Source organism: Triticum aestivum, chromosome 7A (genome assembly GCF_018294505.1).
Source record: "Triticum aestivum cultivar Chinese Spring chromosome 7A, IWGSC CS RefSeq v2.1, whole genome shotgun sequence".
Lineage (NCBI taxonomy): Eukaryota > Viridiplantae > Streptophyta > Magnoliopsida > Poales > Poaceae > Triticum > Triticum aestivum.
The window spans coordinates 661,430,819-661,441,848 of NC_057812.1; the positions used below are offsets into that span (position 1 = coordinate 661,430,819).

At 44.5% G+C, this 11,030-nt stretch overlaps 1 protein-coding gene across 1 annotated transcript; it reads left to right on the forward strand.

Annotated features, from left to right (window-relative positions):
• The first annotated feature begins 4,407 nt into the window (after positions 1-4,407).
• Positions 4,408-9,287, forward strand: LOC123149064 (elongation factor 2). The gene is made up of 3 exons (XM_044568600.1): positions 4,408-4,531; positions 5,914-6,042; positions 6,668-9,287. The coding sequence occupies exons 2-3, from the start codon at positions 5,952-5,954 to the stop codon at positions 9,106-9,108; spliced, it is 2,532 nt and encodes an 843-aa protein (XP_044424535.1). The 5' UTR covers positions 4,408-4,531; positions 5,914-5,951; the 3' UTR covers positions 9,109-9,287.
• Positions 9,288-11,030: the final 1,743 nt, after the last annotated feature.

Sequence of the window (11,030 nt, forward strand, 5' to 3'; positions counted from 1 at the left end):
TCCACGGCTTAATCCACTGATAGAAATCGATAGTTTCATCAAAACAAGCAAACTATGCATCAAAAACAGAATCTGTCTTAAACAGGACAGTCTGTAGTAATCCGAACATTCACCATACTTCTGGTAGTCCAAAAATTCCGAAAGAATTAGGAAAAATAGAAAATTTGTATAGAAAGATAGTGCAAAAAGTTTCAGAACCATTTTACGTTCCAGTAAAAAATGTAAAATCGCACACTACAGCCAAAGTTTCTGTCTTGCACCGCACAAACCAACAAGCAATGTAAACATCCTAAAGGCAAATCTTGGCACATTATTTTTATTTTTAAACTTTATAAAAGAACACAACAGAAATAAATGACTATCTAAAACTTCCGGGTTGTTTCCCTGGCAGCGCTTTCTTTAAAGCCATTAAGCTAGGCATATAGTGCTCAAGTAATGGATCCACCCGGATCCAAGGTATATCAAAGCCAATTTTAATTAACAATGATTTGTGATTTAGTAGTGAGCACAAAGTAACATATATCATGCAACAACGAAGTCTAACTCTCTTCCTATGCATCGGCATGTCATAAGAGAACAATTCATGCACACATAGTAAAGGCCAATGCATAGTATAAACAAGTTCTTGCAATTTTATCATATTGGAAACATGGAGAGGCGGAGATGTAGTTCCTCTCTCATAATAATTGCAAGTAGGAGCAGCAAGCACATGCATATTATATCTATCAAAATCATCATGTGTAGTAGTAAAACGCAACCCATCAATATAATCCTTAATAATGGCAAACTTCTCCGATATAGTGTAGTCAGGAGAATTAAAAAAGATAATAGGACTATCATGCGTGGGTGCAATAGCAAAAATTTCATGTTTAACATAAGGAACCATAGCAAGTTCATCTCCATAAGCATAATTCATATTGGCATCTTGGCCACAAGCATAGCAAGCATCATCAAAAAGGGATATTTCAAAAGAATCAACGGGATCATAACAATCATCCTTCGGTAAGCACGAAGGGAAGTTAAACAATGTATGAGTTGAAGAGTTACTCTCATTAGAAGGTGGGCACGGGTAGCTAATCCGCTCTTCCTCCTTTTGTTCTTCGCTCTCATAAGCCCACAGTTTCATCAATTTCTTTTTCCATAGACTCCTGCAAAATATTAGTCACTTCTTGGACATCGGAGGAGTCCTTAATATATGGTTTAACATATGCATTAGAAGCATAATTGTCATAACAATATTTAAGTATGGCAAAATTTTCAGATTTGTAAAGAGTAGCATCATACTTTCCAATCAAAGAAGCAATTTCATAAGCACCCTTAAAAGCAACATCTTTAATTTGTTAAACATCATAATAATTATAAACACCCTTAGCATACGAAAATACGATTCTATTGTCACTAAACTCACATTGGTAGGGAGGGTGTTTCTTAGGGTCTTTAGAACAACAAGTAAAATCATATAACATACAATTGCAAATGATGAATTTGATCCAGTAAAAGTTTCCCTTTTTCAGATATGCGGTGTCGCACATAACAAGCATGCTCATCTAAAGATTTGCCCTCAACTAAGCTAGTTGGGGTTTCAGCACGAGCACATAGGGATCGAAGATGATCCAAGTAAAAAGCTTTAGGAGTGTGATAGATTTTGAGTGGTTCTTCAACCATTGGTGTAGTAGGTACAACTATTTTTTTGGTATTTTGCGTTTCCTACCCATAACTAAAGATAGAAAACAAGAGCACAAAATAAAAACTAATTAGTGATAAAGCAAACAAGCACACACGAGAATATTCACCCCACGCTATAACTTCCCGGCAATAGCGCCAGAAAAAGGTCTTGATAATCCACAAGTATAAGGGATCAATTGTAGCCTTTTTGGATAAGTAAGAGTGTCGAACCCAACGAGGAGCTAAAGGTAGAACAAATATTCCCTCAAGTTCTATCGACCACCGATACAACTCTACGCACGCTTAATGTTCGCTTTACCTAGAACAAGTACGGAACTAGAAGTATTTTGTAGGTGTAACGGGATAGGTTTGCAAGAATATAAAGAGCACGTAAAAAAAACTAGGGGCTGTTTTATGTAAAGAAACAATAAAGTTAGTATAGTGAGTGTGGAAAAGTGGTGGTAGGAGTTGCAAAATTGTCCCTAAGCAATTGACTACCTTACTAGACCGATAGCAAGTTTTATGTGGGAGAGGCCACTGCTAGCATGTCATCCCTGACTTGGGAATTCTATGCACTTATGATTGGAACTATTAGCAAGCATCCGCAACTACTAACGTTCATTAAGGTAAAACACAACCATAGCGTTAAGATATATTGGTCCCCCTTCAATCCCGTATGCATCAATTTCTATGCTAGGTTGAAGCTTCTGTCACTCTTGCCCTCCAATACATAGTCATGTCAACATACAACTAACCCTATGGTGTGATTCACGCGCGCGCTCATATGATGGGCACCAAAGGACAACAACATAACCACAAGCAAATTAAACCAATCATAGCAATTGACCAATTACCGATAGGACAACGAAAATCTACTCAGACATCATAGGATGGCAACACATCATTGGATAATATCTACATGTCGGTCTCCATGTCGATAGCTGGAAATATGAACTGTTCCGGTCTCCATGTCGCAGCCAAGTCACCCTGCCCCCTTTGGGCCCAATATATCTCGTCTTGTTCCAGTATGTTTTTCTATAAGAACTGTAAGCTCCTTCTGCCTCGCCTTAGCTTCATCGTTCATATGAGCTCGCATGAGCTTCTCTAGTTCTGTTTGAACTTTCCTCAACTTCGATCGTGAATTTTTTAGTACCGTCCGATCCCACACATGCAGATCATTATGGACAGACTCAAGCTTGTCTTGGATGCCCGGACACACGCCATTGTGTACTACTTTTTGCCATGCAGTTCGGACAATTTCCTCCACTGTATCTTCTGCTAACGAACGTGCCTCAAGTCTTCTTTCCTTCCTTTGGCCATCAGCTACATCACGGAGATGGTTTGTGTCTAGACAAATAGGCCGATAGTCAGATTTTCCCATCTCCAGGTTTATCAATCCTGCCCAAGGATGCATCTGCGCCCATGACTGGTTAGACACTGCCCGGTCTAGTCTTTCTTTTATTCCTTCTCAAAACCAAGTAAACTTATCCCCTTCGTAACCAATATCTTCTAGGGAGCAATCTGATAAAGCATCTTGAAACGCTTGCATTTTTGACTGATGCCAAGGGCCCCCCTTCTTTTTCAGAAGAGTAAATAATCTCATTGAAGTCCCCTATTACTGTCCACGGTAGATCTATTTTGAATGCAATTCACATAAATTATTATAGGTACGGTCCTTGTTATTCCAACTAGGTTCTCCGTATAAACAAGTCAGTATCCATGTGTCACCATTCGATTCTTCAACTGACACATCAATATAGTCTAATGTAGTTGTCTGGGAGCAGATCCTCACCTCCTTCTTCCAGACTAACAAGAGACCACCTCTTCGACCATCTAGACTTGGAGCAACTATCTTGTGGTCCATCTTTAATTTCTTCTTAACCTCATCTGCCTGAAGATCAACCAGGTGCATCTCAGACAGGAAGAACACATCCGGGCTATGCCTTCTCTGAATATCCAAAGCGAGCGAACCGCCGGGGCACCAAGGATGGCCTCGACAGTTCCAGCTTATGAGTTTCATTATCCTTGATGGTACTCCAACCACTCCCAGCCACAAGCAAAACTTGCACGAACAGATCTTGAACTTGCACGTGCAGATCAACCACCTATATTTGTACGTACAAATCACTTGCCCTTGTACGAACAAATCACACCTCAGATAAACAATCAGTCAAAAACCAGATCACTAGTGCGTGGAGTCAGGTATGTGCTCTTTGGTCATTACTACACCGATCGTCCATGACCGTTCTAATATATGTGTCGATTTTCCCCTTGTTAAATTCAAGCACTTTGCATGATGATTTAAACCATGTTGCTCATGGCTTAGCTAGTATGGACGGAGCTCCTGGCCAATTTGCTGCTGAATGATGTATGCTGTTGGACATGAAATAAAGCTAAGCCGTGACGGCATTCCTCGAAAAAGAGCCACTTATTCGTCTTATTTTTTTGAGTGTTGCTTATTCATTTGTTTTTTGTTTTTTCAGGGAATGTTTGGTTATTCATCTCGTTTTTGTCCGGAGCAAAGCTTATTCATCTCGTGTGAAGTTCTCGCCACGTCTATCCAGGTCATCCCTTGGGGGATGTCAAAAACAAAAAGTCATCCCTTGGGGTGTTAAAAAAAAAGGTCCTCCCTTGGGCCAGGCGCTTGCCTGACTCCACCCAAACAGGCCTTCTGGGCCGTAATCGCGTGATCACCGTCTCCCCATTCGCGCATCTGGCCCGTCACAGTACCAGTATATATACCGGCAAGCGAAGCCGCCCTAGCCTCCCTCCCTCCACCCCTCCCATTCTCTCCGGGAGCGCCGCCGGCTTCCTCATCCCCCAGACTCTCGCCTCTCGACTCGGGAGGCGGAAGCGAAACCCCAAGGTGAGCCGGACCTCCGCTCCACCCTTTCCCCGAGCCCCCCTCGCTTCTCCGGTTGCTTCGTCGGCGCGTCGCTTCTCCGGTAGCTTGGCCCGCGCGTCGCATCTCCGGTTGCTTAGCCTGCGCGGTCGCTTCTCCGTAGTCCGTACTAGCTTCTACCTGGTCGATTGGTTGATTTCACCGCTTCCAGTCCCCCTCGGTAGCCGTATGCGCTGCTGTTCCCTTTGCTGGATTCGTCGTCGTTCGTCTGTACTTTTACCTGTCCCCAAGCGCTGTAGATCTGCTGTTTCGTTCGTCATGCTCTCCTGTTCCGGGGAACGATTTCGCTCTGACGAGAGTATACGCGTCGGCTGATTTATGTGCGGCATCCAAGGGCGCGGATCTGTGGTTCCGGTGCTGGTTTTGGATATTTCGCTACGCTGTTTGTTCACGGGGTTGTTAGTATATTAGGGTTTTTGCTCGCTTGCCTGTCTGTGGTACCTGATCGGGTTTGTTCCGCTGCCTTTACATGCGTTCTGCATGAACTTCTGTGTGCATCAGCGTTTTATGTTATTTTAGTTCAGCCATTCTGCATGACTTTCTCTCTGACCAGACCATTTCGTTTATATGAGTATTTTCTGTGTGTTTCCTCAGTCCTCCCCATGTATGGATGGTTGCACCTTTGCAAAGTTCAACTCAATGACTGTTATGTGCCATTGTTTTAGTGTTTATATGTCGGTAATTACATGATATTGCAGTCAACAATTGTGCATAAAACTGTGATTCCGTTGCAAATAACTTTTGCTCCATCCCATTTACCCCAAGTCCTGTCTTAGCCTGTAATCATCTACTACACTGTTTTGCAATTCCTACATGATTTATTCTGGTGAAGTTTCTCTATGGTTTATCCCTTTATTAGTTTTGCACTCCTGGAAGTTCTTGAAGGTTTATTAAGTGAGTTGGTTACCTGTTTTTGCTTCATAGCTGTGTAGCCCCTAAAATTGTGGAGCACCAGCTTTTGCATCTACACTTCTCATGATGTATTCATTTATTTCTTAAACATTGGCTGGTCTAATTGCTTTGTGGCTATTGTACTTTGGACAATTAGGTTTTCAGATCATGGTCTGTTGGTGCTAGTGTTGGCTCAAGCATTTTTGTTTTAATATGCTTGATATATATATTTCACTTCATCAGGTCTTGTTGGTTGAAGTGTTAGTTAAAATATTAAGGTAGCAGTGCTTCTGACTTCTGGGCATACAACAATATTGGTAGAAATTTTGATTTAGACAATTGTGATTTTAATTACCTGGGCAGAGTATTGTTATATTAGTGTCAGATTTTTCATATATTTGTTAATTTACACTTGATTCTTGTTTGATTCTGATAGCTTGCTATTCCTTGAACAGGAACCATATTTCCAGCGTGACATTCAAACACAGTCAAGATGGTGAAGTTCACAGCGGAGGAGCTCCGTGGAATCATGGACAAAAAGAACAATATCCGGAACATGTCGGTTATTGCTCATGTAGACCACGGTATGTGCCTGAACAGTGACATTATTGAGTTTACTCAGTAGGATCTTGTTGATTGATGTTCTTGTAGCCTGCTCATTCTACTGTTTCGATTTTCAAAACCGTATCTCTTTGAATTGGCTAAACTTAGTTAGCTGCTTTAGCATTGTTTTGAAATAATAACTACTTTCATCCCTAAAAACCTATAAATCCTATTTCATGTCTTGGAATCTACTGTTACTGTTTATTCTATGATGATTGATTTCTGCTTTAATAAGCTTAAATGTAACTATTGACACATCATCCCAGGCCTCAGAATCTCCCCAGTTTGGTGCTTGCTGATGCTATTTGCTGAATGCATTACAATTTCTATGATATGAAGTTCATGTGGTTGTACTTACTTCTAAATTGATTTCCTGATATTTGTGTTGTTTGCAATGTCCCACTAGATTTTGTTTAACCATGTTACTAAATAGCTGGTTCGCCTTATGTTTACCTTTTTATTTCTTGATTGTTTGAATTTACTGTACTGCTGTGTCCTACTTCTGTCTTATAAGTTATTATTTTCATTTGTAATCATATGGATTGTGTTCAACCGTCAAACAAGATGTTCGTGCACTGTTCTCACAGATTATTTACATATTTGCAGGCAAGTCTACGCTTACGGATTCCCTTGTGGCAGCTGCTGGGATTATTGCCCAGGAAGTTGCTGGTGATGTTCGCATGACCGATACCCGTGCAGATGAGGCAGAGCGTGGTATCACAATCAAATCCACGGGTATCTCTCTTTTCTATCAGATGACTCCTGAATCACTCGAGATGTACAAGGGCGATCGCGATGGGGATGAATACCTGATCAACCTTATTGATTCACCTGGCCACGTTGACTTTTCTTCGGAAGTCACAGCTGCTCTTCGTATCACTGATGGAGCTTTGGTGGTTGTTGACTGTATTGAGGGTGTCTGTGTGCAGACTGAAACTGTGCTGCGCCAAGCTCTTGGTGAGAGGATTAGGCCAGTCCTTACTGTGAACAAGATGGACAGATGCTTCCTTGAGCTTCAGGTGGAAGGTGAGGAAGCATATCAGACTTTCTCCCGTGTTATCGAAAATGCCAATGTCATCATGGCAACATATGAAGATGTGCTCCTTGGTGATGTCCAAGTGTACCCAGAAAAGGGGACTGTTGCATTCTCTGCTGGTCTGCATGGGTGGGCTTTCACCCTTACAAACTTTGCTAAGATGTATGCCTCCAAGTTTGGAGTTGATGAGGCAAAGATGATGGAGAGGCTGTGGGGTGAGAACTTCTTTGACCCAGCCACAAAGAAATGGACCTCCAAGAACACTGGGACAGCTACCTGCAAGAGAGGTTTCGTTCAGTTCTGCTATGAGCCAATCAAGCAAATCATAGCCACCTGCATGAATGATCAGAAGGATAAGTTGTGGCCTATGTTGAAGAAGCTTGGAGTGACCATGAAGAATGACGAGAAGGACTTGATGGGCAAGGCTCTCATGAAGCGTGTGATGCAAACTTGGCTGCCTGCCAGTCGTGCTCTGCTTGAGATGATGATATTTCACCTCCCCTCTCCTTCAAAGGCCCAGAGGTATCGTGTGGAGAACTTATACGAGGGCCCCCTTGATGACATATATGCAAATGCTATCAGAAACTGTGACCCTGATGGTCCTCTTATGCTGTATGTCTCCAAGATGATTCCAGCATCTGACAAGGGTAGATTCTTTGCCTTTGGACGTGTTTTTGCCGGGAGGGTTGCAACTGGCATGAAGGTCCGTATCATGGGTCCCAACTTTGTTCCTGGCCAGAAGAAGGATCTGTATGTGAAGAGTGTCCAGCGTACTGTTATCTGGATGGGAAAGAAGCAAGAGTCTGTTGAGGATGTTCCCTGTGGTAACACTGTTGCTTTGGTTGGTTTGGATCAGTTCATCACAAAGAATGCAACCCTGACAAATGAGAAGGAAGTTGATGCCTGCCCAATCAGGGCAATGAAGTTCTCTGTGTCCCCTGTTGTGCGTGTTGCTGTTCAGTGCAAGGTGGCCTCTGATCTTCCCAAGCTTGTTGAGGGTTTGAAGCGTCTGGCAAAGTCTGACCCTATGGTTCTCTGTACCATTGAAGAGTCTGGTGAACATATCATTGCTGGAGCTGGAGAGCTTCACCTTGAAATCTGTTTGAAGGATCTGCAGGATGACTTCATGGGTGGTGCTGAAATCATTGTTTCCCCTCCTGTCGTCTCCTTCCGTGAGACTGTTCTAGAGAAGTCCTGCCGTACAGTCATGAGCAAGTCCCCGAACAAGCACAACCGTCTTTACATGGAAGCTCGCCCCTTGGAGGAGGGACTGGCTGAGGCCATTGATGATGGGCGCATTGGCCCACGTGACGATCCTAAGGTGCGGTCTAAGATCCTGTCTGAGGAGTTTGGCTGGGACAAGGATCTTGCCAAGAAGATTTGGTGCTTTGGACCTGAGACGACTGGCCCCAACATGGTTGTTGACATGTGTAAGGGAGTGCAGTATCTTAATGAAATCAAGGACTCTGTTGTGGCTGGGTTCCAGTGGGCGTCGAAGGAAGGTGCACTGGCTGAGGAGAACATGCGTGGCATCTGCTTCGAGGTCTGTGATGTTGTTCTCCACACTGATGCTATTCACAGGGGTGGTGGTCAGGTCATTCCCACGGCCAGGAGGGTCATTTATGCTTCTCAGCTGACTGCCAAGCCAAGGCTGCTGGAGCCTGTGTACCTGGTTGAAATCCAGGCCCCGGAGAATGCGCTTGGTGGCATCTATGGTGTTCTGAATCAGAAGAGAGGGCACGTGTTCGAGGAGATGCAGAGGCAAGGTACCCCGCTCTACAACATCAAGGCCTACCTCCCCGTCATCGAGTCCTTTGGGTTCTCAAGCACCCTGAGGGCTGCGACGTCCGGCCAGGCCTTCCCCCAGTGTGTGTTTGACCACTGGGACATCATGGCTTCCGATCCTTTGGACCCCGGCACCCAGTCTGCGACGCTCGTCACGGAGATCCGCAAGAGGAAGGGGCTCAAGGAGCAGATGACCCCTCTATCCGATTTCGAAGACAAGCTCTAAATTTTTGGTGCTGTTATCCCTTACCTGGTCTTGTGTTGTTAAAGAGAGCCGCACTATTTTGTATCGATGAGTCTTGCTGTTAATGACCTATTTGTCGTGATACTGGGAACTATGTTTTGAGATGTCTGGTGATGTAACGGATGTTTTACTTAGATTATGTATCTGTTGTCCACTGGTTCTTTTGCTCTTGTGTTTGATCTTTAGATTTGCCTGATTCTTCGTCGATATAATCTTGCTTTCTCATGAAAAAGTTGCATCTTCTGATCAGTGGTCACTATTCTCGTTCGTTGACAGTTAAGAAACTGTTTTGTTTGCATTATTTTTGCCTGCTCTTATTATTATTTCCTTGTGCACTAGCCTCCACCCTATGTTCCTCAGCAGCGTGTTTTATGCCCTTCTTATTACAGGCACTTCATGGTTGTTTAAATTTGTAGCAAAAGATGTGTTCATGAAAGTAGAGGCTGCTCTCTATAATTTCCTGTATCCGAGCATGCAGCTTCTTTCCTCTAGGATTGCCGTTCTGCCGGTCTCCCTGCCCCCTTGCGAGTCCCTCCCCTTGTGGCCTCCATCTCCCTTGCTGCCGGTAGCCATGGTGTTCGTGTTCGGTGGAATGGTGCTTTGAATTCTAGGTGAAGTTTTCTCCACGGTCACTAAGGTGCCTCCCAGATCTGGTGGTCTCATCGGTGGGGCATCTTCTTCTCTCCCTTGGGGCCATGCAGGTGGCAAAGAGGTTGAGAAAAAGTTTACCTCCGGCGAGGGATACTTTGGCGCCCCCTTGCCGGTTCCATGGCGAAGCTTAGACCCGTCTGATTTGGTGGATAAGAAGATGAGGAGAAGGGAGATGGAAGCTGCAAATGAGGTTGGTGTTCTTTATCGAGGTCTTTGTGGCAGAGCTACGATGCACGCCGGCTGCCACCCTCCACCGCCTCGCAATCGACTCTTCCAGCTGAAGGGCGACCACTCTTAGTCCTTTTGGCCTTGATGCTTAGGGGGAGGTAGTGCAACTCTGACCAGGTGTGGCGGTATCAATGGTCTCATTCTTAGGCATGCGTCTCTGCGAAAATAGGGCTATGGAGGCCCCGTCGTCCCAAGTGGCGTAGTCCCCGATGATGGTGAGATTGGAACCATGAAGGAGTTGTTTTGCACCCAATCGTGTTTTCTCTTCTTTGTCTGGGGTCCTCTTTGCAGTCACTGACTAAGTTGAATTTTTGTTTCTCTTGAAGGCCTGATGTAAAGTGTACACCGATGCTTATCTAATGAAAAAGTCTTGAACCTTCGGATCCTCTGTTAGAAAAAAAGATACCGACTACCTGCTGAGCTTCACTGTACCATAGAAAAATGTGCATACCTTCTCCGGACCAACTCTCGTGCGTACCTGACGCGTATCGCTAACATGTTTCCAAGTTGTTAATGCCCACGTCGGCCTAGAACAACCCCTCTGCGTCAAAAGCTCCCTGGGTTGGCTTGGCTCCAACGTCGCCGACTCATCCTCCCCAACTCCAATGCGTCTTTCGCCGAGTGATAAAGAATGGTTTGGTGGGCGCCAATCATGAGAAAAAAAATTGTTTGTTGCCGTGAGCGTCGAGTGTCGGCGGCCAGAGGAAGACCGTGTCATCGGCAGGCTTCTCCTCCTCGGCGTCTTCATCGATATGCTTCTTGGCAACTCGATCAGTTTCAAGACAAAATCTGGTGCGCAGCGCGCTTAACAACAAGAAGAACATCGTGTGCAGGATTACTGCCCCAGAGGATGAGGTGATGTTGGAGTGGAGCCATGGGAGCGAGCGATCTTCGAAGGTGCAGTTCCAGGCGACAATGGGATCAACAAATTGGACACGTGGCAACAACCCTTGTGAGGTATGGATCGGAGTTGGTTTGGAGACGGTAAGCACATGGCCCAAATTTTGGTCACATGTTAGGGCATC

Bases quoted from the DNA above. Each gene is read 5' to 3' on its own strand.
- LOC123149064 (XM_044568600.1), top strand. From the start codon at position 5,952: ATGGTGAAGTTCACAGCGGAGGAGCTCCGTGGAATCATGGACAAAAAG. The intron at 6,043-6,667 runs GTATGTGCCTGA...ACATATTTGCAG, and splicing joins TATTGCTCATGTAGACCACG to GCAAGTCTACGCTTACGGAT.